This window comes from Astyanax mexicanus, chromosome 3 (assembly GCF_023375975.1).
Source record: "Astyanax mexicanus isolate ESR-SI-001 chromosome 3, AstMex3_surface, whole genome shotgun sequence".
In the NCBI taxonomy this organism is placed as follows: Eukaryota; Metazoa; Chordata; class Actinopteri; order Characiformes; family Acestrorhamphidae; genus Astyanax; species Astyanax mexicanus.
In genome coordinates, this window is record NC_064410.1 from 35,047,501 (window position 1) to 35,074,990 (window position 27,490).

The window sequence follows — 27,490 nt, forward strand, 5'->3', positions numbered from 1 at the left end:
GGGGGAGGGAAACTAAACAGGCTGAAAGGCAGGGCGGGAACAGATAGAACAAAAAAGGACACACACACAAGACATAAAAGACAAAAGGTGTGACAAATATAGGGTCAGTAGTTCAATGATTGGGATTTGTAATCGTAAAGGAAAGAGAAAATTCAGTTGTTTAAAAGGCTGTGCAACACTTTTTTAGCTTACTGCTCACTGCATATTAGAAGGTTTTAGGGTGCAGTTTTTTCCCACTGTTACGGATTTGGGAAGTAAGTCCTTTAAGCATGCTGCCGTCAGAGACTCAATTTTTTTTCCTGATTTTAAACAATTGATTTGTGCAGCTAATTCTTCTTATACTTTTACTTATACTTATGTTTTTTTCCTGGGAACTTTCTCCAAAACATAAATTATGTTATTAATTAAATTAATTTCTTGCGATGCTCCATGCCACAAACATACACACCAACCCACGCCCACACATATATATATATATATATATATATATATATATATATATATATATATATATATATATATATATATATATATAGGCCTGGACAATAATTCGATATCGGTATTTATCGCGATAAGAAATGTTTCAATAACGGTGATATCAGTTTTGTGGTATATCGATATGTATTAGAATCACGGACAGGCGTTTTTTACTGGCGTCAGCTCGCCCCAGAGCTCAACACATTCAGCCCCCGTAGCTGGGCTACGTCAGTGCGTGATGACGTAACCACACAGGCACGTAGCCAAATAGCCTAGGCTAGGCAAGGCTAGGTTAAAATGGCTAGGCTCGGGTCCGCTTCGCTACTCAGCACATATGTCTCGCGCTGGAGCCAAACAGAGCCGGGACGAGCGGATCCAAGGCTAAGGTAGACTCGATTCGGTCGGCCCCGGATCCTTGAGGCCGGCCGCGGGTCCGCTCGCTCGGCCGCGGGTCCTCGAGGCCGGCCGAGGGTCCGCTCCCTTGCCGCTTTGCTGCATTTTTCTTATACTGACTGAAGCACTTTTATAGCTTATGTTGTAACTAAGTTATTCATAGTTGATAAAGCCTGTAGGTTTGTTTATTTGACGGGAAAATCTTGTTGCTTTTATGTATATAAAGGCTTCTTGTATTCTATATCCTAGTTGAAACACTTGTTTTAATCTGTTAAAGTTGTTCACAAAGAATAAGAAGCTCTGCCTCTGTTGTAATTTAAAGTTATTTTTATTGGTAATAGTTATATAGGCTTATGTTTGACAGGGATGTCATGTTATTATTTTGCTATATGCAAATAATATTGAGCATTCATTTATTTTGACTACTTTTATTTCTAAAGTATTAAAGTTTTTGTGAAAGGAGGTTTCAAAGTCTTAAATTAAATTTTCAGACAGTAGTAGGTACAGATTTCCATTAGATAGATAGATAGATAGATAGATAGATAGATAGATAGATAGATAGATAGATAGATAGATAGATAGATAGATAGATAGATAGATAGATAGATAGATGTGCATATAATGAGGGTATCTGATGCCAGCAGGATTGCAGTGCTTCTTAGCAGTTTTCTGAGGCCTTCAAAGTATTTATATCAATATCGAAATTATATTGTATCGACCGAAATTTAAGGAATATATCGTGCTATAAATTTTGGCCATATCGTCCATCGTATATATATTATGCTATTATATTTTCATTATTTTAGTGGCATAACATTGTCATGAAATGACAATAATATAATTTTCCTCAATTATTTCAAAACATGTTGCTGTTACTGGACCCTGGGTGGCTACACTTGTTTGTGGGTGGAAATGAGTGGATACAGAGTGGTAAAACTGGGTATTGGTTGTAGTGGGTTTGTATAGATGGGTATGGGTGGGTATAGATTGATAGAAATGGGATTGTATTGTATGAATGGGTGTGGATGATCATGGGTGGGTATAGATAGGTAAGGACTAGAGGTTTAATAATGATAATAATTTAGAGGTTTAAATTAAATAATAATTATAAACTCCTAAAAAGTTTTTTCGGCACTTGTCTTGGCTGCACTCATTTTTCTCAGGATAAGAAGTAGTTTGTTGTGTGTGTTCACTGTGGACCTCTACCTCACTCTGTCTCACTCTGCCTCAGCCTCTCTTTTGAAGACTGTGGGTAATGCAAATTGAGATGCTATTTCAGCTTTGTGAGAAAATTACATTGTGAATATTATTGAAAACTCATAACGTAATAACAATAAAATACGATTTATCTTGCAGTCCTAGTATAGACGGCAATGGGGATGGCTGGGTAAAGAAATGTATGGGTGGACGTAGAGTATTAGTAGGTATAGATGGGTGTAAATAGATACTGTATGTCTGCAGCCAAAAAAGCTGTGTGTTGCTTATTGTGCTGTAGTAGATTGTATAACTAGTGTGGGCAAATCTGATGTGTGGCTAAATTATTACTTCAGTTTCTGTAAGTCAGGGTTGCTTTGCTTCAACCTTGCTTTCTCCTTCACTCTCCCTTCTGAGGTTTGTTGTCTGTGTACTTTACTGTGTGCTCTTCTGCATCCTGACCCTCACTGCTCACCCCTTAATTCCAAGAACACACACACACACTGCCTCAGCACTGCACTTCCACAGGCTGTTTCACCCAGCCACACACACTCTCAGCCATGTGCCCATTCACGTGTGTGAGAGAGTGAGCTGCATGTGTAGGTGGGTGGATGTGTGTGAGCAAGAGAAATGAGTAAGATGGTAAAGGGTATATGTGTGTGTGTGTGAGAGAGAGAGAGAGAGAGAGAGAGAGAGAGAGAGCGAGACCATGAATGACAAAGAAATGTGTATGTATACTTTATGCGTGTATGATGGAAATAATGTGCAAGTTAATAAGCAAAATAATTTGTGTTGGTGTAGCTTTACATCAGTTCAAAATTCAGTTCAGTCTAGAAATTGGTTAATTTTCTGCTTCTCAGTTCTATCAAGCACCTTCAATGACTTTGAGGTCTGGACTCTGCAGTCCATTGTTGTAGGAATTGCAGCAGCTTCAACCCATTTGTCAGTTTATTTTTCTTAAAAAGAGCTTTCTGATCAGCTCCGCGAAACTGAGTCATCTTCTGATGGAAGTGGGAGGATGGACAGAACGTCTGTGATTTTTATTTAGATCTGATGCAAGAATAGTACTTCTATTTGTCTTCTCTCTCCTAAAGATTAAAGTGCTGTGTAGAGCAGGGTAGTGTCGGTGGTCTATCAGGTCTGGTACACTTGTTAAATGTTTTTTTTGTTTGTTTGTTTTATACTATAATAACAACAGTAGAGCCTTTCCTTTCCTGAAAATCAATTTCCTGCCTTTTCACAGCTTGTTAATAATTGTCAATAATTTCTGGAATAATATTTCTTGCTCAAGAGCAGGATTGCAGCCAACAAATTTTATTGAAAGCAGTGGTCTGTATTTATTTTTATTTTTTTTAATTAAGCGTTGTATTTGTAGGAGGAAAAATTAAATAAAATAAGTATGGCTATTAGTGTCCTGGCACTAAAATCCCTGCAACATCTAATATATTCATTCCCAAAACAGAATGGTCTGGTAAGTGGGTTGGATATAAATGCTCTCTGCATTGTGAAAGTATTTCATATATATTTACAAAATTAACAAAGCAATATAAACTCAAAAACACAGATATTTACACTGTGCAATTTATTTACATTAAACTGTGTTACTATTACTAAACTAATTTCGCTGGTACTTGTGACCATGCGACAATAACGGCCTTCATTCATTCATTCGTTATTAATAGTACCACATGCAATTGCACATGCAGTTTCAATGCAATTGCACATTCTCACCAGAGATGTCTCTAAGTCCAAATATTTCAAAAACCTATTTACTGTTACTTTAAACCCCTAATTTCAGTTCATTTCATGAGGCACTGTGCCAAACTCGCACAAAACTGACTTGTTGTTTATTTGCATCCTTCTTTACTTTGCTAGTCATTTGATATGATTGACAAATGTTGTCAGTGCCAGTTTCCTCCCAAATTTTAGGACTATTTTTTTATAAACTGCTCATTAAAGACATCATTAAGACATCATTGGAGAACAGTCTCACCTTATAGTTCTGTTACACCAACCAACAAAAACAGCATTGGCTACAAATTCACCGTGCAGACCAACTACACATAGCAAAGTCAATTATGATATCTTGAGAGCAATATTATGAGATATTATGAGAGCAATATATACTACCTTCAAAACTACTTTTATTCCTGAAACATTTATTCATTCTTCAACAAAACAATACAAAACCACATGCTGCACACAATACAAAGGCTTTGCTGTGGAAGAAGAGGGTAAATGTACTGAACCTGTCCCCAATAGAGAATGTGTGGGAATTTGGAAATAGAAGATGTGATAAACTCATACTATTTAATAGTCACTTTAAGACCTTCTTCTGGGACTGTACAGTACAGTTATTATTACCATATTTTTCACACTAAAAGGTGCACAGGATTATAAGGCACATTTTAAGGGACACTATAAGGAACATCTAATTCAGCAGATCTCGCTGGGTGGTGGTGGTGTTGGGGGGGGGTAGCAAGTTTAAAAAAAAAAACTGTTTATTTGGGTGAGTAAAGTGCTTATGTTTTTTCAATAGTAAGCTTACATTCACAAATTTCTCCAGCACTAAGACTGGAGCATTAGCATTAGCGGCTAACTGCTAGTGACAGAGCTGGCAAAAACAAAGCTACACTGTGGAACCCTGAGTGTTTCAGTCAGCCAGGGTGATATTACCTACTGGTTCATCCCACGTAGCACGGTAAACGTGCAGGCTTCAGTCTGATACACTCACCTCTAAAAGCAAAAGAGCTGGCGCAGTTAGTGGCTAATACTAATACTGCTCCAGCAGTGATGGCTGGGGTTAATAGCAGGGTACAGGCCGATAATACTTCTATTAGATAATACCTCTGAACGTGGAAATAGCAGCTAGCGGGGTTAGAGGCTAATGCTACTCCAGTCTTGATGCTGAAGACCTAAACTGAAACTCCTTTATAACGCTGTACTTCAGAAGAGTGGCTTTACTGCTCCTGGTAAAATTCATACATAAAGCGCACTGACGATTTTTGAGAAAATTAAAGGATTTTAAGTTCACCTCATAGTGCGAAAAATATGATAAAAGTGACTCCAGACTTTTAAAAGGTATCGGGTGTATGTTTGTTTGTCTGCAGAGGAATGCACGTGTGGTCGTGCAAGATGAGGAAGTGTAGGTGGAGTGTGTACAGTATGTGTGTATTTACGTGCATGTGCATGTGCTTGTGAGTATGAAGGACAAGGTGTGTGTGTGTGTGTTTGAGCACATCTGTCTTTGTTAATCCCCACCTGGCTCTCTTCACGCACAGCTTTAACACTTTACATAACCAACGCAGTCACTCTGGCCAGCATGAGTTATTTATTTATTTATTTATTTATTCACTTTTGTTTGTTCTGAGCTTGTTTTCACGTCAGCACGAATTGACAAAGTGCACATACGTAATTGTGTTTGCCGCTAATTTGATTAGCGTGTGCTAATACGTGGAAGTGGTGAGAGTGGTTGATTAATACAGTCTTGAATCTGTAATCTGGCTGAAATGTTGCATTAGTGGGGCTTGGAAGGGGGGTGATGGGGGGGGGGGTGTAGGGGGTTTGCTGTAAGTGCTGTTTTACCTGTGCAGCGTGACTCACTCTAACCTGCTCAGTGATTCACAGTTCAGGCCCTGTTTCTGATCCTCTGCTCTTTTCCTGTCTCTGACTCACTCCGCTGATCTACAGACCAATCAGTTTTCTCTCTCCTCCTCAGGTATTCAGTGGAAAGCTTTCTCGACAAGAACAAGGACCCGCTATTCCAGGATTTCAAACGGCTGATGTTTAACAGGTAGAGCGGAAGAGGATGCTTGGATTCTTCTTGTGCTCGTCTGTACGGTTGTCTAATTTAGTTTCATGTATTGTGGAATGAATCAGAGAAGGATGACATCATTAAAGAGCAAGAACAAGAATAAGAGCCGGAACTTAATACTAACAAGTAGTTATAAAACTGTTCATGTTCTCCTGTATTAAATCAGACTGACTGACCTTACATTCATAGCCACTGCAGAATAATCAGTATACACTCATGGTAAAAAGTGTTGGTACCCCTGAAGTGTTCAAGGTTCCTGAGGGTCCTTAAAAAGTCTTAAAATGTATTAAATTAAATTCAGGGTAATTGAGGTCTTAAATTGGCTTAAATTTACTGTGAATTTTCTGTAGGTGTTAAGTTACAGTACAATTAATGCCTGTGGGAAAGCACAGTGGCCCACCACAAACATTAATACCATAATTTGGAGTGAGAACTAAGATTAGCAGAGAGCTAGCTAACATGCTAATGTTACTGGGAAGAGAACTAATGTAAGCAGAGAGCTAGCTAATGTTTGTGGAGAGCTAGCTAAAATACAATAAATTATTTTCTACCAAACAGATTATAACTAGATTTTTTTTGTCTTAAATTGTATTTATCAAGGTCTTAAAAAGGTCTTAAAAAGCATTACATTTGACTTTTAAATTGGTGCAAGGACCTTGGTATTTCTACCAGGAAGTTAATTGGCTGTTGTTTTCTCTGCAGTTTGGACCCAGTGCTTACAGAAATGTGGCCTGATGGGAAGTTGAGTATTACAGAGGTGACGAAGCGGCCGCTGACCGCTGCTACTCTCTTCAAGAACTCCATCATCGCTCTTGTTGACAAGCTTGCCTGCAAGGTATGAATTCAGAGTGTGAACTATTACAAATATTACTGGTGCTCCTTCCAAACATTAGCTATTTTATAACACTATTTATTGTGTGAACAACAGTGGTGGGACAAAATATTAATATTGTGATATATCGTATCGTTTTCATGTGCTATACATTATAGATATGAGCAGTGGCATGCAGTCAATATAGTGGGTACCCCTTCTGCAACACCCACTACTCACTTGCAGTCGCACTTCCACGATAGTTAGCTAACTATTGAACTATGCCAGCATGCGCTCTGTTTTACGACTAAGCAACGCGTAACACCTTCAATACAGAGCTGAGAAGGGGTTAGACAGCCATGGCCCTGCCCCCGTAGGGAAAATTATGAATCTGATTGGTTAGATTTCCTGTGACTTTGCTAATAGACTCATTACTACACCCTTCTCAAAATCAGGAGAATGTCCACGCGGACACACGTGGGGGCAGAGGCCATTTTAAAAGCTTTGATTGTTTAGAACCGCTGTCAGTCATATAAGAGTCCCATAGCAACTGAAAATCGCAGACTCATTCTTTGAATTAGTTGCTGTTTTTTATTTTAGCTTTATTTTTAATTTATAAAATATATGCTTATAGTTTACAATAACTATAATATATATTTCCTGATTAAATATTATGTAATGGTTTACATGCACCTATTGTCACCCCTTCATTGAAGGGTTAGAAAGGCCTCACTGTAATCCACTGGATATGAGGCATTAAACATCAATATTTATGTTAAAACAAGTTACTGCTCCATTGCTCCACATGGTGGCGCTAAACAAATAAATAGGGTAAACCTGCTTTGTTTGCTTATTTACAGATGCTGTGAAGTTTCGTAGGGAAGCTTTCCTAGAGAGAAGATTTACAGTATTGTGATATCATCATTATCGTGGGTCATTATCATGTACTGTAATAGTATCATAGCATGGATGCCCTGTGATTAGAGATTGGCAGATGTTTGATTTAAATTAAATATTCAGTAATTTATTCATATTTTAGATAGAACTTTATTGGCTAACTATGCATGCCTGAAAAAATGATCGTAGTCCTATACAAATCTAATGCTGGGGCCACAAGCAGTACTGATACTAATTCACCATCCACACCCCCATCCTGGCCTGACCTACTTCAGTCTCACTCTCAGAAAACTGTAAAACTTGGCAACCCTGAAACTACACAGAGTGCAGGTACAGGTCACAGAACAGTGAGTACAAAGGACAATAAACACACAGATTATAACTACAGTAAATACATGTAGTTTTGACAGTAGTACAATAAATGAATATGTACATTCAAAAGCACTTTAATAGGAACATTATATTTTAAAACTGTAGGAATTCTCTGTCTTCAAGACTCAAAAACAGCTTTAATCCTTCAAGCGATGGATTCCACAAGACCTTAGAAGGAAATGTTTGAGATTCTGATTCATGTTGAAATGATTTCATCATGAGATTTCTGCAGATTCAGTGGGATAGAGCTGAGCAGTATGTTATTTCAGCATCGTCATCAGTAGATCTTTTGTGATATTTACATTATTGACTTAAAATTAGAATTAGTGCTGGGCGGTATGATCAATAATATATTTCATGTATTTTTCAAAATTCTGATAATTTCGCAGTATATCATGTTTTTTTTATTATCATCATTTATTTATAGTTTTTGATACTTTTTTAATGTCATGACATGGTGGATCATCAGCTTCTGAATCTGGTTCCTGTATATTTTTTTGTTTGCAATATATGTTGCTATAAAAACAATTAAATGAATCTTCTGTTCTACCACTTCTACTGAAATCAGATCAGGACACTGGGAAACTATTATCACTGTTACACACAACTGCTTCATTACGTGTAAATCTGCACCAAACTGTCGCTTTAATATGCAGTAAAACCATGTAATCCTGAGCCACTGGTGTTTCCAGGTCACACACTGAACAGGTTCTCCGTGTTTTCATCTGATTGGAAAATCTTTTGACAGTGTGTGCGAGAGAGAGAGAGAGAGAGAGAGAGAGAAAGAGAAAGAGAGAGAGGAAAGATGGTAGGGAGTAAGAAAGGACAGTGAGAATGCAAGAGAGTGAGACAAGACAAGAAAATTGAGGGAAAAGATAGAGAAACTACAGAGGGACTGTCAGTGATAGAGAGAGTGAGAGAGAGAGAGAGAGAGAGAGAGGTTATGTTATAAAGGGATTCTGATGTTTCCTCTCTCGGCTCTCTCTGATTAAAAAGTGTTCTGATGTTATTTTGAGATGAGCTGAACATCCACTTTGGTTTTACAGCAGGTTGGCACGTGTGTGTGTGTGTGTGTGTGTGTGTTTGCGTGGTGTATTGGGGACGCAGCCGTGCCATGTTGTGTTTTTTAGGTCACAGTTAAGGACTGCCTGCTCTCTTTCAGGTCTTGTGGGGACACCTGTCCTGAATCTGACCGGGCTGTCTACTTCTCTATTTGTCTCTCTCTTTCTCTTGTTCTGTCTCTTTCCCCACTCCTTCTCTTTCCCTTTTGTTTACTTTTTACTCTCTCTTTATTTAAATTTTTTTATCAATTCAATTATATTTGCTTCAGTTCAGTTCAGTTCATTTAGTTTGACTTTGATTCTGTTGATTTCAGTTTATTTGAATTCAAAATGCCTTTCTAGGTGTTGTGCTGAATTATGCCCCTTCATATGCATTAGCTTTACACAGCAATCCCTTTATCCCTTAGATACCTTTTTATGTCTGTTTACAATTAAGGGTTAATCTACACTTACAGTAGATACAGCAGCAGTGAGCTTAACCCTTTAACAGGCCAGGAGTTTTGTACATTTTCAGCCTGACATTACACCACTAAATCGTGAGGATTTATATTCAATCATTACATAAAAAGCTTTTATGTTTAATAAGGAAGCTTGCTAAAAGTACTCACTGTAATTGTAATAAACATATGATGAAATATAATGAATAAAATCATAAAATTAGCTATTTTCTGAACTTCATTTTAAAATGAATACAAATCCTGAGTACAAATCAAACAGTTCATGTCCTCCCAACCTTTTCTAGTTTTGTTATGTTTGTCTATTTTTTACATCTATTTTTCAAACATGCAGAATTTGGGTTGATTCCTCCTACTGATCTAAAATAATTAAGTAAAGTAAAGAGAAATCAGGCAGCTTCTCCAAGTGTCTTCTTGGAGATTTCAAAGCATTTTTAGAGTGTAAATAAGTTATTTTATTGCAGAGAATACGTTTTTTATCACCTACATCTGTAGCCCGTATACAGGACAAGCCATGTGCAGGGGAGTCGCATTATGGCACAACACCAGTTCTTTTTTCAACTTCTGATGTCAGTATTCTGTCTCAACTTCCTGTAATTGGTTTGAAAGCCTGAACCATCAAGAAAAGTATACAATGTATACAATTACAATGCAAGACCAGGTTTAGTCATTTTGCCCAGACTGTGGTTTGCATAACTTTTCATACCTGCAATTTTGTTTCGGACCAAACGGAAAAGTTTGAAAGTCTGGACCAAACAATTTCTCAGCAAAGGCTGAGAAATTTCAGTCTTGGTGGATGTTAGTCTCTCAGTATACCTAGTTTTTTAGTCTGAGACAGCTTGTTCTTTTGTTTTTTTGCTGATGTACAGTTGTGGTCAAAAGTTTACATACACTTGTAAAAAAACATAATGTTATGGCTGTCTTGAGTTTTCAATAAGTTCTACAACTCTTATTTTTCTGTGATAGAGTGATCGGAACACATACATGTTTGTCACAAAAAACTGTCATAAAATTTGGTTCTTTCATAAATTTATTATGGGTCTGCTGAAAATGTCACCAAATCTGCTGGGTCAAAAATATACATACAGCAACATTAGTATTTGGTTACATGTCCCTTGGCCATTTTCACGGCAACTAGGCGCTTTTGGTAGCCATCCACAAGCTCCTGGCAAGCTTCAGGTCGAATGTTTGACCACTCTTCTTGACAGAATTGGTGCAGTTCAGCTAAATGTGATGGTTTTCTTGCATGAACCCGTTTCTTTAGCACTGTCCACATGTTCTCAATGGGGTTTAAGTCAGGACTTTGGGAAGGCCATTCTAAAACCTTAATTCTAGCCTGGTTTAGCCATTCCTTTACCACTTTTGATGTGTGTTTTGGGTCATTGTCTTGTTGGAACACCCAACTGCGCCCAAGACCCAACCTTCGGGCTGATGGTTTTAAGTTTTCCTGCAGAATTTGGAGGTAATCCTCCTTCTTCATTATCCCATTTACTTTCTGCAAAGAACCAGTTCCACTGGCAGCAAAACATCCCCAGAGCATAATACTACCACCACCATGCTTGACAGTAGGCATGGTGTTCCTGGGATTAAAGGCCTCACCTTTTCTCCTCCAAACATATTGCTGGGTGTTGTGGCCAAACAGCTCAATTTTTGTTTCGTCTGACCAGAGAACTTTCCTCCAGAAGGTTTTATCTTTGTCCATGTGATCAGCAGCAAACTTCAGCCGAGTCTTAAGGTGCCTTTTCTGGAGCAAGGGCTTCTTTCTTGCACGGCAGCCTCTCAGTCCATGGCGATGTAAAACACGCTTGACTGTGGAGACTGACACCTGTGTTCCATCAGCTTCCAAATCCTTGCAGACCTGCTTCTTGGTGATTCTTGGTTGACTCTTGACCATCCTGACCAATCTCCTCTCGGCAGCATGTGATAGCTTGCGTTTTCTTCCTGATCGTGGCAGTGACACAACTGTTCCATGCACTTTATACTTGCGTATAATTGTCTGCACAGTTGCTCTTGGGACCTGTAGCTGCTTTGAAATGGCTCCAAGTGACTTCCCTGACTTGTTCAAGTCAATAATTCGCTTTTTCAGATCCACACTGAGTTCCTTTGACTTTCCCATTGTAGCTTTTGTAGCTGAGTCTAATCACTGGGTCAAATGAGCCCTATTTAAATGGGCTCATGAGAAGTCAACAGCTGTAGTCAATCAGAATCACTTACAAGAAGTGAAGAGGCCATGACATGAAGCTAATTTGATTGACACAACTCGCTACATCACCAAAATTGACAAATTTTGTTGCTGTATGTATATTTTTGACCCAGCAGATTTGGTGACATTTTCAGCAGACCCATAATAAATTTATGAAAGAACCAAATTTTATGACTGTTTTTTGTGACAAACATGTATGTGTTCCGATCACTCTATCACAGAAAAATAAGAGTTGTAGAACTTATTGAAAACTCAAGACAGCCATAACATTATGTTTTTTTACAAGTGTATGTAAACTTTTGACCACAACTGTATATTTCATGGTCTCTTGTGTTCTGAGACAGTGTGTGTTCTGGGCCAGCAGCCTAAGGACAGAGCATCAGCATCTACTCTGACAAACAAAATGCTTCCAGGAACAGCAGTGATGGGGAAACAGTGAGAGACAGAGAGAGAGACAGAGACAGATGTACAGGGAGGTTGTAGTAGGTCAATGAGTAAAATAAGGGCACAGTAACTGTCGTTATGATCCCACTCCTCTCTGCTGTAGGACAGAGTGTACAGAGAGTCCCATCTCTCATCAGTTCAGGTTTATTTGTATAACCACTGTCGCATTAAAACGGTTCATAGAAGGTCCCCTTTTATCCGATTCACCGCAACTGCTCTGCGAAAAACAAGCTGATGCTGAAATAGTGCCACGCAGTCATGCATCTTTGGAATTTAGAAGCAGAACCAAACTTATCAGCTTTATTGGACAATACTGATGTTTTTATGTGATTATTATTTAGAAATATTCATGCACAGTTTAGACATCACAGTTTAACTTAAAGCTTTTTTTATTTCATAAAAAAAATCCCATTTTCTCCCCAATTTACACACCTAATTACCCAACCCACTCATTAAGACTCCCCCTCTATCACTAGTGATGCTTCAACACCAGCAGGTTGAAGACTAGCTCATGCCTCCTCTGATACATGTGAAGTCAGTCCCCACCTCTTTTCGAATTGCCAAGTAGCATCACAGCATGTTTGGAGGAAAGCGCAGCAACTCGGTTTCAATACATCAGTTCACAGACGCCTTGTGCTGAGCGACATCACCCTTTGGAGTGATGTGGGGAGAGAGCACCATCTACCCACCCAGAGAGAGCAAGGCCAATTGTGCTCTGATAGCAAATGGCAAGCTACATGAACAGGATTCAAACCAGTGCATACCTTATTTTACAGTTAGCACAGTAAAAAATACCTACAAAATCCATACATCAAACCATGGACTCCTTTTTTATTTATCTTTAACAGACAGTAGTGCAAATTTCACTTTGTTTCATCTCAAACTGGACTGATGCAAATAACTGATCTTCCTTCAGTTTAATTGGTGGATAACCAATACCAATTAAGGGCAATCAAGAGTGTAAACACAACTGAAAAGTCCTGCCTTTGAAATGCTTAAAACTCCATTCATTTTTAAAACATAATTTCTTTAGCTTTATGACTGTTGCTGTTGATCTTTAAAGGAGTTGAGAGTTAGTTATAAGATTTAATCGTATTCCACATTTAATTATAATCCATATTTGAGCGCAAATAAAATGTGACCAACCTTCTTAACTCATCAGTTGCGAGTTTAGATGCAACAGTATGTTTTGTAAAAAAGCAGTAATTTTTCCAGATTAATCACCTTTATGCGTTGATACGCTTATGTTGACAGCAACTAGTTCAAGATCCTTTCCACGCTAGTTTTACACATTCTACAAATACGTGAACCACAAAAGAAGAGTCAGAAGGTGGAGGTGTGTTCAAACTTTTGACTGGTACAGTAATATTGGTGTGTTCACTATGCCTGTTTCAGTTTATTTTGATTGTCTAATTGCAATATTTACTCTTGCCAATAACTTATAGCTTATTAAAACCATATATTTACTACATTTTTAAAGAGAGAAAATTTACATTGAGACAAATTGAGCTCAATCTGTTGGCCTGGACCTCCAAAACAGTTCCAGGTTATCATGTGACCCCTTGGGAAAATTAATTGTTTACCCCTATACTAGAAGCATTGAAGAGTATACTCACTTGTACAACATATTTATAAAATTATACCTCATGTTTGCAGAATAATAAGTTGTGAATGTGAATAAATGTGAATGTTAATGTTCAGCTGAAGCTACAAAACATGACAGATGGCAGCAGGTATGAGCGGACTTGGTAAGAGATTTAAATGTACCCTTTGAGAAAATGATGTAAGAGTGATATTATACAGTAAAAGAACATAAAGTCTCTGCTACCAACAATATTGAGCAATTTTGTTACACGCTGTAAAATTGTGCTCTTAAGATACAGCCTTGGAATTAATCACAGAGGCAGTAAAACCTTTTTGAACCTTTAACATTTAACCATCCTCTATCAAGTAATAGCAGTTAGTATATAGATATTATGTAGTTATTATATTTACATTTACATGTATGGTATTTCACATGTCCTTTTCTAGAGGAACTCTGAAAAACATTTGATTAAGCTTGAAAGATACCAATGATATCTCAAATATGAATATTGACAAATTCAACAATCTCTGCTGGTACCTAGAAGATGATAATAAAACCCATCAGACTCATACATGCACTGCACTCTGCCTGAATGTCGAAGACATCAAAGTAAGCTATTTAAGTGGAATCACATGCCTTTAATAACTGCAGAATTAGTGTAAAGTAGCATGAAGTGCAGTGAGGGCTTTAGATGAAATGTGGTCTTCAAATCTGGACCATGATCCAGTTTCTAGTACTGGACTTTTTAATATTTAGTAGGTTTCACACTAAGCTAACTGTTTCCTTAACTTCCATAAAGAACAAAAACTCAAGGTTTACATTTTTTCAAACCTAAGGAGATGTTTGTCTTCCAGAAATTCCAGAAACCTACACTGTAATCGATTGCTGCATTTTTGCAGTAAATCACACAGTAAATACCTGTGTTCCGTTGTAAAACTCTAGCATACAATGCTTCAGATGCCTCGTAAAAACAGCTGCAACATATAAATTCAACCGTATCATTCAAGAAAAAAAAATCTAATCTACCACACGCAAAAACTTTAATTTTTTAATAATAAAAAAATAATTTATAGTACTTCCTTGACAACTAATGACCCCAAATATTTAAATTTCATATGGCTATTAGAATATATTTATTTATGTCAGAACATACACTAAAAAAGCTGTAATACTTTGTAATTCATTTGCAGTAAATTGCTATTCTTATTACACAATCATGTATTATAATCTTTCTCCACAGTGAATTGCTGTTATTTTACAATTCTATATTTTTCTTACTGTAAAACGTTTTACAGTGTAGCTGTACTTGTAGCTGTATTTTGAATGCAAAACATACCCTAAATTGATCATATTGTCAGTCCTGACACTGTCAGTCTGCCTTTTCTTGACTCTAAACTACTCAGCAAAGACTCCAATTCTCAGCATGCACTTACACCAGACTTCCATGACTCAGCTCATCACATGGCACTACGGCATTCCCTCTCACTCAGTTACTAATTGCTTCCACCTATCCTTTCTAATATAAATACCCGTCAGTTTGCTCTGTCCTCTGCTGAGTATTGAATCTAGTTATCTAGCTCTTCTATAAAATGTGTTTCCTTTGTTCATTTCCTTTTGTTACTGACTTGCTAAATTTCCAATAACGTGTCTGTCTGTCTGTCTGTCTGTCTATCTTCTTTTTGTTTCCGACTCTTGATTTTTGTCTTGCCCTCTCTATTGTTTATTCCATTGCCGACCAAATTTTGTATTTTTGACTGCTCTTTTGCCTTAGCCCTCTCTTTGCTGGATTTACAGTGTATGACCCTGTTTTTGCCTGTCTACTTTCTGGTATGTTGCTTATATTTGATGCCATTTTGTTATTGGCCCTGCCTGTCCCTTACAACTCCTGTAAACTTAGCCCCTTTGTTAATAAACTGTGTCATTTGTATCTGTAAGTGTTTGGTGTGTCTAACAAGCATGACAGATACTTTATAGGATATTAGCATATCTTGTGGAGTTCCACAGGGGTTTACTTTAGAGTCTATGACATAATGTTATTAATTATAGTTCTGTAGTTATGAGAACTGAAGGGTAGGCTCCCATTCAAGACCAATTGGGTTAAAAACTGGATCATTGGATTTCAGATCAGCTGTCATACCAGCTTGGGATGTTTCATGTACCACCACTGATACACGTATCATAGTTTTAAAAACACAGATTTAAGAGAAGTAAAGTAAATTTACTGTATTATTAATCATATATTTTTATCAGTAGTAGTACTAAAATCATTTTATAATTAATTATTAATGGTGAAGTGTTCCACTGTGTGTTTCAGGAGCCGTACTATGTGCGGTGTGTAAAGCCGAACGAGGTGAAGTCCCCCATGCTGTTTGACGAGGCTCGCTGTAGACACCAGGTGGCGTACCTGGGACTGCTGGAGAATGTCCGGGTGCGCAGGGCTGGCTTTGCCTACAGACAACCTTACGAACGCTTCCTACAGAGGTCAGAAGTCACACGCTCTCCCACACACACTCACACACACCAGCCTGCAGTGAACACAATGGACTAGCTTACTGCTGGTGTACGCACTGCAGATTGTAGCTCCTTTATCAATTGCTGCTGCAATATGGCAACAAAAGCACCGCTATTGTATAATTTCATTATAAATCTGTGGACAGTCTTTCTAATAAACGCATTCAGCTACTTTACGTAGCACCCTTTGCTAACACATATGTGTAGATGCACACATACATCATGTCTGGTGCCTGTAGAGAAGTACTGCCAATAGAATAGGACTCTCTGGGGCAGTAGGTTGCTAGTAGGTTCATATTTATCTGCTCCAGAGAGTCTAATTCCTATGACAGGCTTCGGCTACAGCATTGAGCTGTAGAACAGTGGAACTGTGTTCTCTGGAATTATGGATTTCTATCTAGTACTTTTGTGTGAGTGGAGGAGTTGGGGATGAGGTGGGGTGGTGTCATCATTAAATATATGCTGACCTAACTAATGCTCTTGTCACTGTATGCAATCAAATCCTCACAGCAATGCTACATACAGGGTTTGTACAGGACCATCTCAAAAAAATTGAATATCTTTGAAAAGTTACTTTATTTCAGTAATTCAGTTCAAAGTGTGAAACTCATATATTATATAGATGTTTTACACACACAGAGAGTTATCTATTTTAAGTGTTTATTTATTTTGTTGTTGATGATTTTGGTTTACAGCTCAGAAAATTAGAATATTATAAAAGACCAATTGATACTTTTGGCAGTGTGGGCAGTGTGCCAAGTCCTGCTGGAAAATGAAATCCGCATCTCCATAAAAGCCATCATTGATTGTGGAAACTTCACACTATACCTCAAGCAGTTTGGACTGTGTGTGGCTCCACTCTTCCTCCAGACTCTGATCCCTTCATTTACAAATGAAATGTAAAATTTACTGATGATCAGTGATGGGTTGGAGAGTCATGTCATCTGCTGGTGTTGATCCACTGTGTTTTATTATCAAGTCTAAAGTCAGTGCAGTTTTGTTTTCCCACAAAATCTTACAGCACTTCATGCTTCCCTCTGCTGACAACCTTTATGGAGATGCAGATTTCATTTTCCAGCAGGACTTGGCACACTGCCCACACTGCAGAAAGTACCAATTGGTCTTATATAATATTCAAATTTTCTGATACACTGATTTTTGGGTTTCATTGACTGTAAGCCATAATCATCAACAATAAAATAAATAAACGCTTAAAATAGCTATATAATATATATAGCTATATATACAATATGAGTTTCACATTTTTTAACTGAATTACTGAAATAAAGTAACTTTTCAAAGATATTCTAATTTTTGCAGATGGCCCTGTACAGTCATGAAAAACCTGGAAAAGTCACGGAATTTGAAAATAGGCCTGGATAAGTTTTGGAAAAATAAAACACCCAGAAATTTTGGAAAAGTCATGGAAATTTGGGCTACAAATCTTTGTGTTTTTGTTAATCGATTGAGAAAATCTAGTTTGAGCTAACAAATATGTCAGCCCAGAGTTAATTCAGTAATTAAGACCTACACAATGAAGCTGTAACGTTACAGAGCGGAGTCAGACGCACGCGGTAAAAACTAGATGAGGCTTTAATAAATGGGGCAAAAACAGAGAGCGTAGTAGTAATACAGGCGAGGGTCAGAACCAGAGAGACAATAAACCAATGCATTAGAGCTGAAACGTTAGACAAAGAGTAAACCTGAGCCAAAATACAGTCAAAAAACTGGAAGATCACAGAGTAAACAAAGCAGAACGGGCGAGACAAAAAACGGAGTCAAAAGGGGAAAAAACGGGTCATAAACGGTAATACAAAAAGATAGAGAACGCTCGGTATGTCGCTGGATAACAGTGGCAATACTTTGCGGAAAACAAGTGAAAATAGACTGACTTATATACAGTAAGTTAATAACAAACAGCTGAAAGCAATCTCAGAATTCCGGTGATGACGAGAGAGAGAAGGTGCGCTGATTGGTGGAGTCCGGACACGTGTCAGACACAGGTGCATTCTGGGGGTTGGAGTCCTGAGGCAGAGATTGTCCATTGACGGATACAGAGGAGTCCCGGTTTTGGACTACACAGTCAGTAATAGACGTGACAGAAGCTCTCAGGATCTGACACACATTTTATTATTAAAAACTGCGTGTAAACATTTTATCAGATTCATTTTAGAGCTACTATAATCAGTTTAGAGATTATAGTTTTAGTTGATTTTCTTGTCCATGTCTGCACTGATGTTTTAAAAAATTGTGTGGTCATAAAAATTTGTCTTGAAGGCATGGAAAAGTCATAAAAAAACAAGAATCAATGAATGGACATGTGTCCCAATACTTTTGTCCATACAGCTTTAAAATATATAAATTCCATACTGGCCCTAACTGGTTTATGCTGGTCTGGTAATGGTTTAACTAGTCACTCAGCACTGCCATTCTTGTTGACCAACATTACATTACATTTGGCAGACGCTTTTGTCCATATACCATGGACATATACCAACATACTGCATAAATACACATACATTGCCAGACAAATTTTTTTCTTTTAATATTTTTTCCTACATTTTAAACTAATATATAAGTAATCCAGACTATGAAGGAATTATGAAGAAACATATGAGGAATCATGTAGTAAACGGTATCTGGAGTATTGTTAACTTGTGGTTTCTAAAGCTGGTAACTCTGATAAACGTATTCTGTGCAACTAAGGTAACTCTTGGTCTTCCTTACCTTGAGCAGTCCTGATGAGAGCCAGTTTCATCATGACTTTTTTGATGGTCTTTGCGACTACACTTGAGGATAATCTTAAAGTTCTCAAGTTTTTTTGGATTGTCTGACCATCGTTTCTTACAGTAATTTTTTTTCTTTATTTGGTTGAGTAGTTCTTTCCATAATATGAATTAGAACATTATTTAAATAGAGCTTTTCACTGTATACCAACCAACTCTACCTCTTCACAACTTTATAACTGATGCTCTTATACACATTAAGAGGTGAGAAATTCTAGTAATTAACTTGTAACAAGTTCAGCACCGCTGTTAATTCAAAGCCATTCCAGGTGACCCTACCTCATAAAGCTGACTGAGAAAAATCCAGTCAATATGTGCAAAACTTTTATCTAAGCAAGACGTGCCTACTTTGAAGAATCTAAAATAATATATATATATATATATATTTAAATATTTTTCATGTTTTTCTAGTATTAATCTACAGTGCATATTTTGTTTAAATAATAAAAAAACACTGAAATTAAGGTGTATTCAAACATTTGATTTGCAAATTGCTTGCTTTGATAAGGCATTGATTTTTTTTTTTTTTTTTGTAATTTGACACTTACCGTATTCAATGCATATTCAAGACAGTTCAGTTAATTTTACTAGACCATTTTAAGACATTTATATTAGGATAATATAAAATGACAGTAAAAATGATTGGGGTGGTTGTGAGCTTCTTATTCATTAAACAAATATTCAGTAAGTTTAGTAAGATCAGATTTATTTGCTAACCCTTTGTCTGTCTTCCTCATCCAGGTACAAGATGACATGTGAGTACACCTGGCCTAATCACCTGATGAGCAGTGACCGAGAGGCCGTGGAGGCCATTGTTGTGCAGCATGGTTTTGAGGGGGACGTGGCGTACGGTCTCACCAAGCTGTTTGTGCGAACGCCTCGCTCTCTCTTCACACTGGAGCAGGAGAGAGCCGCACTCATCCCCATCCTCGTCCTCTTCCTGCAGAAGGTGACAGACATTTTTTTCTCTGTCTGTCTTGTCCTTTCTTCCTCTCCGTGTTCATTCTTGTCTCCAGTTTTCGTGCCCGGAGGGTTTGAGCTCAGCCTTTCTCTGCTGTTTCTCTCAGGAGCTGTCACTGTACATTTCTGTTTTCTTTCTTCTGCCATTTTCTTGCCATTTCAGTCAGTTTGTTCTGTCTGGGTCAAGCGTAGTTCTTTTCTGTTCATTTTGTGTCAGGAGAAGAGAAGATTTTCAGTGTATTAGGTTTTTAGAGAGTAGTTAATTTGTATTTTTTATCAATACAGGGCCAATATTATACATACAGGAATAAAATACACATACACACTTATTATTTCAGTTCTGAAGTGTCTGTTATCTGGTATTTAGTCTTCACTCACCTGAAAAGGTAATTTGGACTTGTTGTATTAAAATGCACAAGTTTTTTTTTTTCCTTCAAATTTTCCCATTTTCTCCCAGTTTACAAGACCAATTAACCAACCCACTCATTAGGACTCCCCCCATCGCTAGTGATGCCCAACACATTTCCGATACATGTGAAGTCATCCACCACCTCTTTTTGCACTGCTGCAACTGATACCGAGTGGCATCACAGCACACTCATAGAAAAGCGCAGCGACTCGGTTCAGATACATGAGCTCACAGATGCCTAGTGCTGATCAACTTCACCCTTTGGGGTGATGTGGGGAGAGAGAGAGCCATCCTTACAGAAAGAAGCCCATGCTCCAAATTCAGTAGATAAGGTGAGATGTTTAGAGATGGATAGAGTAGGCATTCAGCTCCAAGATTACAAACTGTTAAACATGGTGGTGGTATCATCAAGGACATTCTGAGTATCTACTGTGAATTTTGTACATATTACAATGAATTATTCAGTATCTATTATCATGTATTCAGTATGCACTATTAACTATTCCTGATCTACAATAAATACAATGGATTGTTTAGTATATACTATGAATTACTCAGTAAATACTACAAATTATAATGTAACTACTGTGTATTATTTAATTCACTGCCTGACCAAAAAAAAAGGTCTTTAAAGCCCTATCCGGACGGGATTAGTTTCTCAGGGGGATGTCTGTGAAAAATATTTCACACTTCTACTCAGTGATAAAACTCTTGCATCCGGACTGCAATTGAAAAAAAAGGAGGACAAGTGATTTTTTTGGCTTTCTCGGTCACGTGACATCACATTCAGTAGCTCCTCCATTTCCACTCGCTGTTGTGTTTATGTGGATCTTCATGGAAACGTGCGCACAAAGTGTAATTACGGTGGGTTGCAGCGTACCAATAGCTGTTTTATTTAACATGAGGTAGCGAAACTCAGAGATTTGCATCCAGAGGCGATTAAAATTACTGGAGGACCACAGAGTTCAGCGACAAACAGTACGTAATTCAGCCCATAAAAAAGAGAAAATTACCCAGGACCCACTGGGAATCTTATCCTGAAAAATGTTTTTCTTAAGGCTACACACTGTGTAGATCCAATTCCTTGAGTCTACTTCACATTGTGCATGTGGAAATGCTCTTACTTTCACTATTAAACATATCCCTAAGTTTTAGTGTTATTTTTTTACGATTCTGTTTCACCAAACGTTTAACTGATTGCAGTTATTATTTTATTCTGACCAAATTCCTTTCCTCAAAGTTTCTGAAAATGTATCACTATTGTTTTTCCACTTTTTATTAATAATGCGCTGGACAGTTCTTAACCTGATGTTAGTAGTATCAGCAATCTCCTTAGATGTTTTCTCTACTTGATACATGTAAAAAAAAAATGACTATTCTGAAACAGATTAGCATATTATACACAAACACAGGACATGTCTTTCCATATGGTTGTTTCAGTAATAAGAAGCTACTCACTGCATCAAGTAGGGTTAAATAACTTGTAGCCAACTGAAACATAATCACCCATGCATTAATTATCCAATGGGAGGCTCTTACCTATTTGCTTAGTTCAATCCAGCTGGTGTTATATTTTTTTGGCCAGGCAGTGTATCTATTAAGTGTGGACCCTCATATGGACCCATTGAGGTTAATTGGTTTGGAGTGCAGCTGTGGAAAGTAAAAGTCAAGCATACGGTTGATTTTCCTTTGATGTGAGAGCAGGTTTCCCTGTGTGCAGTCCGGGTTGATGATTTGATTCGTGTGCAGAGACTGAATACAATGCGGATGATGATAGAACCGTGATAATGAGTGTGATTGGACGATTATTATTACATTACACTCAATTATTCATCCGCAGAGCAGGCTGCCCTGATTTCAGCTCTGACCCACTTAACACAGCCGGGACTAAAGTGGAGCATGACTTTAGTCCAAACTCAGAAAGATATGCATGCACACACACACAGACACGCTCACACACACCACTGCAGAACAAGGGCTGACTTTAGAGATATCATCTACTGTCTGTCAGTCCAATCTGACAGACTTTTACACATTCTGAGTCTTATATTCTTTCTTATATGTCTTTCTTTTCCTCTGTTTCTTCGGTCCAAGCCTTCAGTACATACTGTACTTCATCTGCTGCTGCACAGTTTATCAGCCCACCTGTACTTTACTGTCCAGGTGTTATTTGAATGGTGGTCTGTTCCCAGCACAGCACTGACACTGATATAGTAGTGTATGTGTGTGGGGGGGGGGGGGGTTTATTATGAGTACATTTAGAAAACCAGTTCCACTAGAATTTCTACACACTATCTATAATCACTGGCCTGGCCACTTAATTAGACTTGGGGGAATCGTGAGGACTCCAAACAAATAAAAAAAAAAAAAAAAAAAAAAACTTTTTCCCACTGCTACCGGCTTCATACAACATCACTATCGCAGTGCTAACACTTAGACAACAAGTGTTCTCCAGCATTGCTACCACATTGGTCGTTATCTCTGAGAGAAACTTAATCTCAAATCACATCTTAACAGTAACCGATATTTTTATTTTACAGTTTGAATGACTGTTCTTGTTATTTAGGGTACAGAGGTTTTATCTCTCTTTCCTCCTCTGTCTCTCTCTCTCTTATCCTTTCCCTGCTCCAGATTCTTCCCTCCAGCACCTTTATTTTTATCTCTCCCATTTTGTCTCTCTCTGCACCTTCATTTTTCATTTCCACTCATAAAAAAAAGGCATTGCTCCTTTTTTCCCCATCTCTGCTTGGTAACATTAAAGTAATAAAAGTGAAACGGTTTTAATCCAGTGTGAATCCGAAGTCTGTGTAGTTTTAACAGTCTAACAGTAATAACTGTGGAGTGATTTTAGTCCAGTATTAATCTGCAGTGTGTGTAGTTTTTTAGCCTGACAATAATAATTGTAGAGTGATTTCCATTATGAGTCTGCAGTCTGTGTAGTTTTTATAGTCTGATAGTAGTGATTGTGGAGTGTTTTTTTATCAAGTATTAATCTGCAGTCTGTGTAGTTTTTAAAGTCTAAAGGTAATAACTATGGAGTGATTCTAAACCAGTATGGGCCTGAAATGTTTGTAGTTTCTACAGTCTGACAGTAATAATTGTGGTCCCCTTTTCTCCTCAATTTACAAGGCCAATTACCCAACTCACTTATTCGGACTCCCACTATTACTAGTGATGCCCCAAAACCAGGAGGGTAAAGCCTCTTCCGATACATGTGAAGTCAGCCACAGCCTATTTTCCAACTGCTGCAACTGATGTAGCATTGCTGAGTAGCATCACAGCCTGCAACGACTCGGTTCTGATACATCAGCTCACAGACGCCTTGTGCTGATCAACATCACCCACCCAGAGAGAGCAAGACCAATTGTGCTTTCTCAGGGCTACGTTAGCTGATGGCAAGCTGCATGAACAGGATTCGAACTGGCATAGTGGCAGCGCTTTAGCCCGCTGGACCACTCAGAGCCCTGTGGAGTTATTTTTTTGTAGTTTGTAGTCTGTGTGAACTTTACAGTCTTACTGTAGAAATTATGGAGTGTTTTTAATCCAGTTTGAATCTGCAGTCTACATAGTTTCTACTGTTACATTACATTACATTACATTTGGCAGAGGCTTTTGTCCAAAGCGACTTACAATAGTAAAGTACAAAAGTAATAGAAGTTAAACATCTATAGAAGTAAAACATTTTTAGATAGGGCTTAAAGGAGGTCAGAGGGAAATAATGGGATAGAGAAGTGAAGGAGAGGAAGAAGGAAATGAGGTTAGAAGTAGTTAGTGTGTTAGAGGTGTTAGGAGAGTAAGTGCTCTTTGAAGAGCTCTGTCTTCAGGAGTCTCTTAAAGATAGCGAGAGATTCTCCTGATCTGGTAGTGGAAGGAAGTTTGTTCCACCATTGGGGAACTCTGTATGAGAACAGTCTGGATTGCTTTGTGTTTTGTGTTTACTGTCTATCAGTAATTATTGTTGCATGCTTTTTTGTGTCCAGTGTGAAATATCTGCAGTGTGGTGATGGTGACTTCTCAGTGTTACATTCTTTCAGAGGAAACAGCAGCGTTTCTCTCTGTGCTGCGTGTGTTCATCACTCTATTCTCTCTCTCTGCAGGTGTGGCGGGGTGCTTTGGCGCGGATGCGGTGCAGACAGATGAGGGCCATTTACACCATCATGGGCTGTTATAAGCGCTATAAAGTGAAGGCTCATTTCTGGGAGGTGGAGAGACGCTTTGCTAACGTGAGGAACATGTCTGACTACGGGAAAAGCGTGGAGTGGCCGACTCCCCCTGCGGCTCTAATGCAGTTTCACAGAATCACTCAGCACCTCCATCGCAGGTACAGTAACTACGTCATACTCTCTCAGTCCCAGTACTGTTCCCAATAATTACTCAGGGGAACTTTAACATGTGTATTACTGAGCTCTCGTTCTTTCTCGTTCTAGGTGGAGGGCGAGGCAGATCGTTAAGAACATTCCCCCCTCAGACATGCCGGAGGTTAGAGCAAAGGTTGCAGCTCTGGGAGCTCTGAGTGGAGAGAGAGTGGACTGGGGCTTTAACAGAGCCTGGGAGAGAGACTACCTAGCTAACGTGAGTATATATAAACATAAAAAACATGGAGAGAGAGTGTTCACTGTGAAGCTCGCTCGACCATCTAAGAATCATCTTTTGGGGAAACTCAACTCATTTGAGAAACAACATATTTGGATGTAATAAAAAGAGAATACTGTGCAGCAGGAAAAGCACAATACCTTAGTTCAGCTTATTTCTCTTAGTCACTTTGTAGCTACTTAGAACAGCAGCTACACTTCACAGTATTTGAACAGATGACCATGGTAAAACTAATTAAAATTAATTTAATTAAAATAGTAATCAAACAATACAAATTAAATATCAATGTTCTGTTTCTGTTTGGGTTACTACATAGATACAATAGTTAATGTATAGTCAAATAAAGCAACAAATAAACAAAAGACAAAAAAAAGAAACAAAACCCCATCAAGACTACCAAAAAATGATCAGAAAAGGGCAGAAATTTAATAGGAAAATAAAGTAAATAATAACAATAAAGACACATTTAATTTAATTAAAAATGTTACTGCTGTAAGGTTTAAATCAGTCAGAAATTTACCTGAACAAACCTCACTTCCATACCACCACACCCTTCCATGTATCTTTGAGCATCTTAAGATAGCATAGAAAATAGCATCTTTGCTATTTTAACGGCGCAAGTGGAAGGCATGATAATAGACTCTTGCGGGGTGTAAGATAGCAGTGAGCATCGTGATTTGCCATGTAACCTCTTAACACTTCTAAATAAACCCTCCCTAGAGTCCAAAGCAATATTTTCTATACTCTCTGATCCTAATACACATGCATGTACATTTATGATTACCTTATTTTTTGCACTATAAGGCACACTTTAAATCCTGTGATTTTCCCAAAAATCATCAGTGCATATTTTAATCTAGTGCGCCTTATGCATGAATTTTATCAGTCAGGTTGTAAGGAGCAAAAAAGCCGAGACTCGAAACCCTGGTTAGCACTGCTGGAGCGGTATTAACATTAGAAGCTAACCGTGCTTAGCTCTAGCTCTTTTGCCGTTCAAAGCTGAGTATTATCGGACTGTAGTCTGCGTGTTTACTGTGTTAAATCAAGCTACGTGGGACAAACAGCTAGCTGATAACACCCTGGCTTACTGAAAAACTTAGGGTTCCTCAGTGTAACGCTGTCGGTCGGCATTAGCTGCTAACTCTGGAAATCTAAGCTTAATGTAAATAAACAGAAGCGCTTTACTCGTTTGACTTTTTTTAGAATTACAGTTTTGTTAACTTGGCTTAGCTTTCCTTAGCTTTTAAAGGTCTTGCCACCCTGCTAAAATAGAGGGAACACATGTGGACACCCCTATTCCTTACTAGTGTCGCATAAGGTGCCTTATAATCTAATGTGCTTAATGTATGAAAATAGAACAGAAAATAGGCGTTTATTGATAGTGCACCTTATAATCCGGTGCACCTTATAGTTTGAAAAATACTAATTTAACTTTCCAATTTCACATTCTGTTTAACACTTACTGGTTAAAATTATCCCCTGTTACTTTCAACTTTTCTGAAAGTAGTTCACTAGGTTTTATTCATTATAAATAATTTTAATGTGTTTTCGTTGTTGAACTCCCCTCTAAAACTTCACTCTAAAACATCATGTAAAAACTGTTGCTAGTGGTTAACTGGTTTGCCTGTCAATCAAATGCCCTCTGCCTGTGAGAATAGAGACTCTTTTAACACAGTCTGACTTGCGAGGCTGCTCAGTACTCTCTCCACACTCAGTCAGAGCCTGCAGATGCAGTGCACTTCTGCACAGACTCACTGCTGATCCGGCTGCCTTCAGGACAGCGTGGCCTATTTTTCCAGCTCTGTTAGTTCTGTGAAACTACTCTATTAGAAACGCGCATATTATAGCTACAGTGGATAAAAGCCTATGGGGATCATATGTGAAGTGAATCTTAATTCTAACCAACAAAGACACTTACAGTACAAAAACACTGCAGTAATGCAGATAATAAAGGTATAAAATGCATTAAGCTCAGTCTTTCAAACGCATTTCACACTTTCATCCTTCCGTTTTCTAACTTGGAAATAAGTGTGGCGATGATTTATTCATTCATATTTTATTCATGATCTGTTTTATTCATTCATATTCTTTTTTCAGGGCAAACATAGTGATAATGTTCTAATAGAACTTCAGTGCTCGTTCTCTCCTCTTCAGTTAAACCTATTTATTCAGGTAAATGAGCAGTGTTGACATCCCCGTGACTGATGGTGATTGGGTCAGTGGGTTAATAGATTTACTGGGATTGATCCAATAACAGTGTGTAGCTGAGTGTATAAAGGGACTTGTTTAGACCAGCTGCCTCATTTCCAGCTGTTAGGAGCTGCAGTGGAAGCCATAAAGCTCCTCAGTGGTCCGTAGTTGTGCTGCGCTGCTGTCTTATGCTTTAAATTAGCTTCTACAAACCCTCTGCTCTCTTTTACCTTCACAAACTCCTGTGTGTCCTTGCATGCTCAGGACTCAAGCGAGGATAAATTTAGCTCCTGTTTATCAAGGGCGATCTCACACCTTCATCTGTGGGACACAAG

General features: G+C 38.1%; 1 protein-coding gene across 2 annotated transcripts in view; it reads left to right on the forward strand.

The window, feature by feature from the left end:
* myo1g (myosin IG) overlaps positions 1–27,490 on the forward strand; it is a 127,086-nt gene that overhangs the window by 40,704 nt on the left and 58,892 nt on the right. Inside the window, exons 14-19 of one of the 2 annotated variants that reach the window (XM_007254742.4) lie at positions 5,783–5,857; positions 6,581–6,713; positions 16,021–16,187; positions 19,745–19,952; positions 24,470–24,693; positions 24,800–24,944. In XM_007254742.4, coding sequence (XP_007254804.3) covers positions 5,783–5,857; positions 6,581–6,713; positions 16,021–16,187; positions 19,745–19,952; positions 24,470–24,693; positions 24,800–24,944 — 952 coding nt within the window. Of the gene's footprint in view, positions 1–5,782; positions 5,858–6,580; positions 6,714–7,549; positions 8,311–16,020; positions 16,188–19,744; positions 19,953–24,469; positions 24,694–24,799; positions 24,945–27,490 lie in introns of those variants that run through there. The other variant, XM_015607225.3, reaches the window with a different exon arrangement.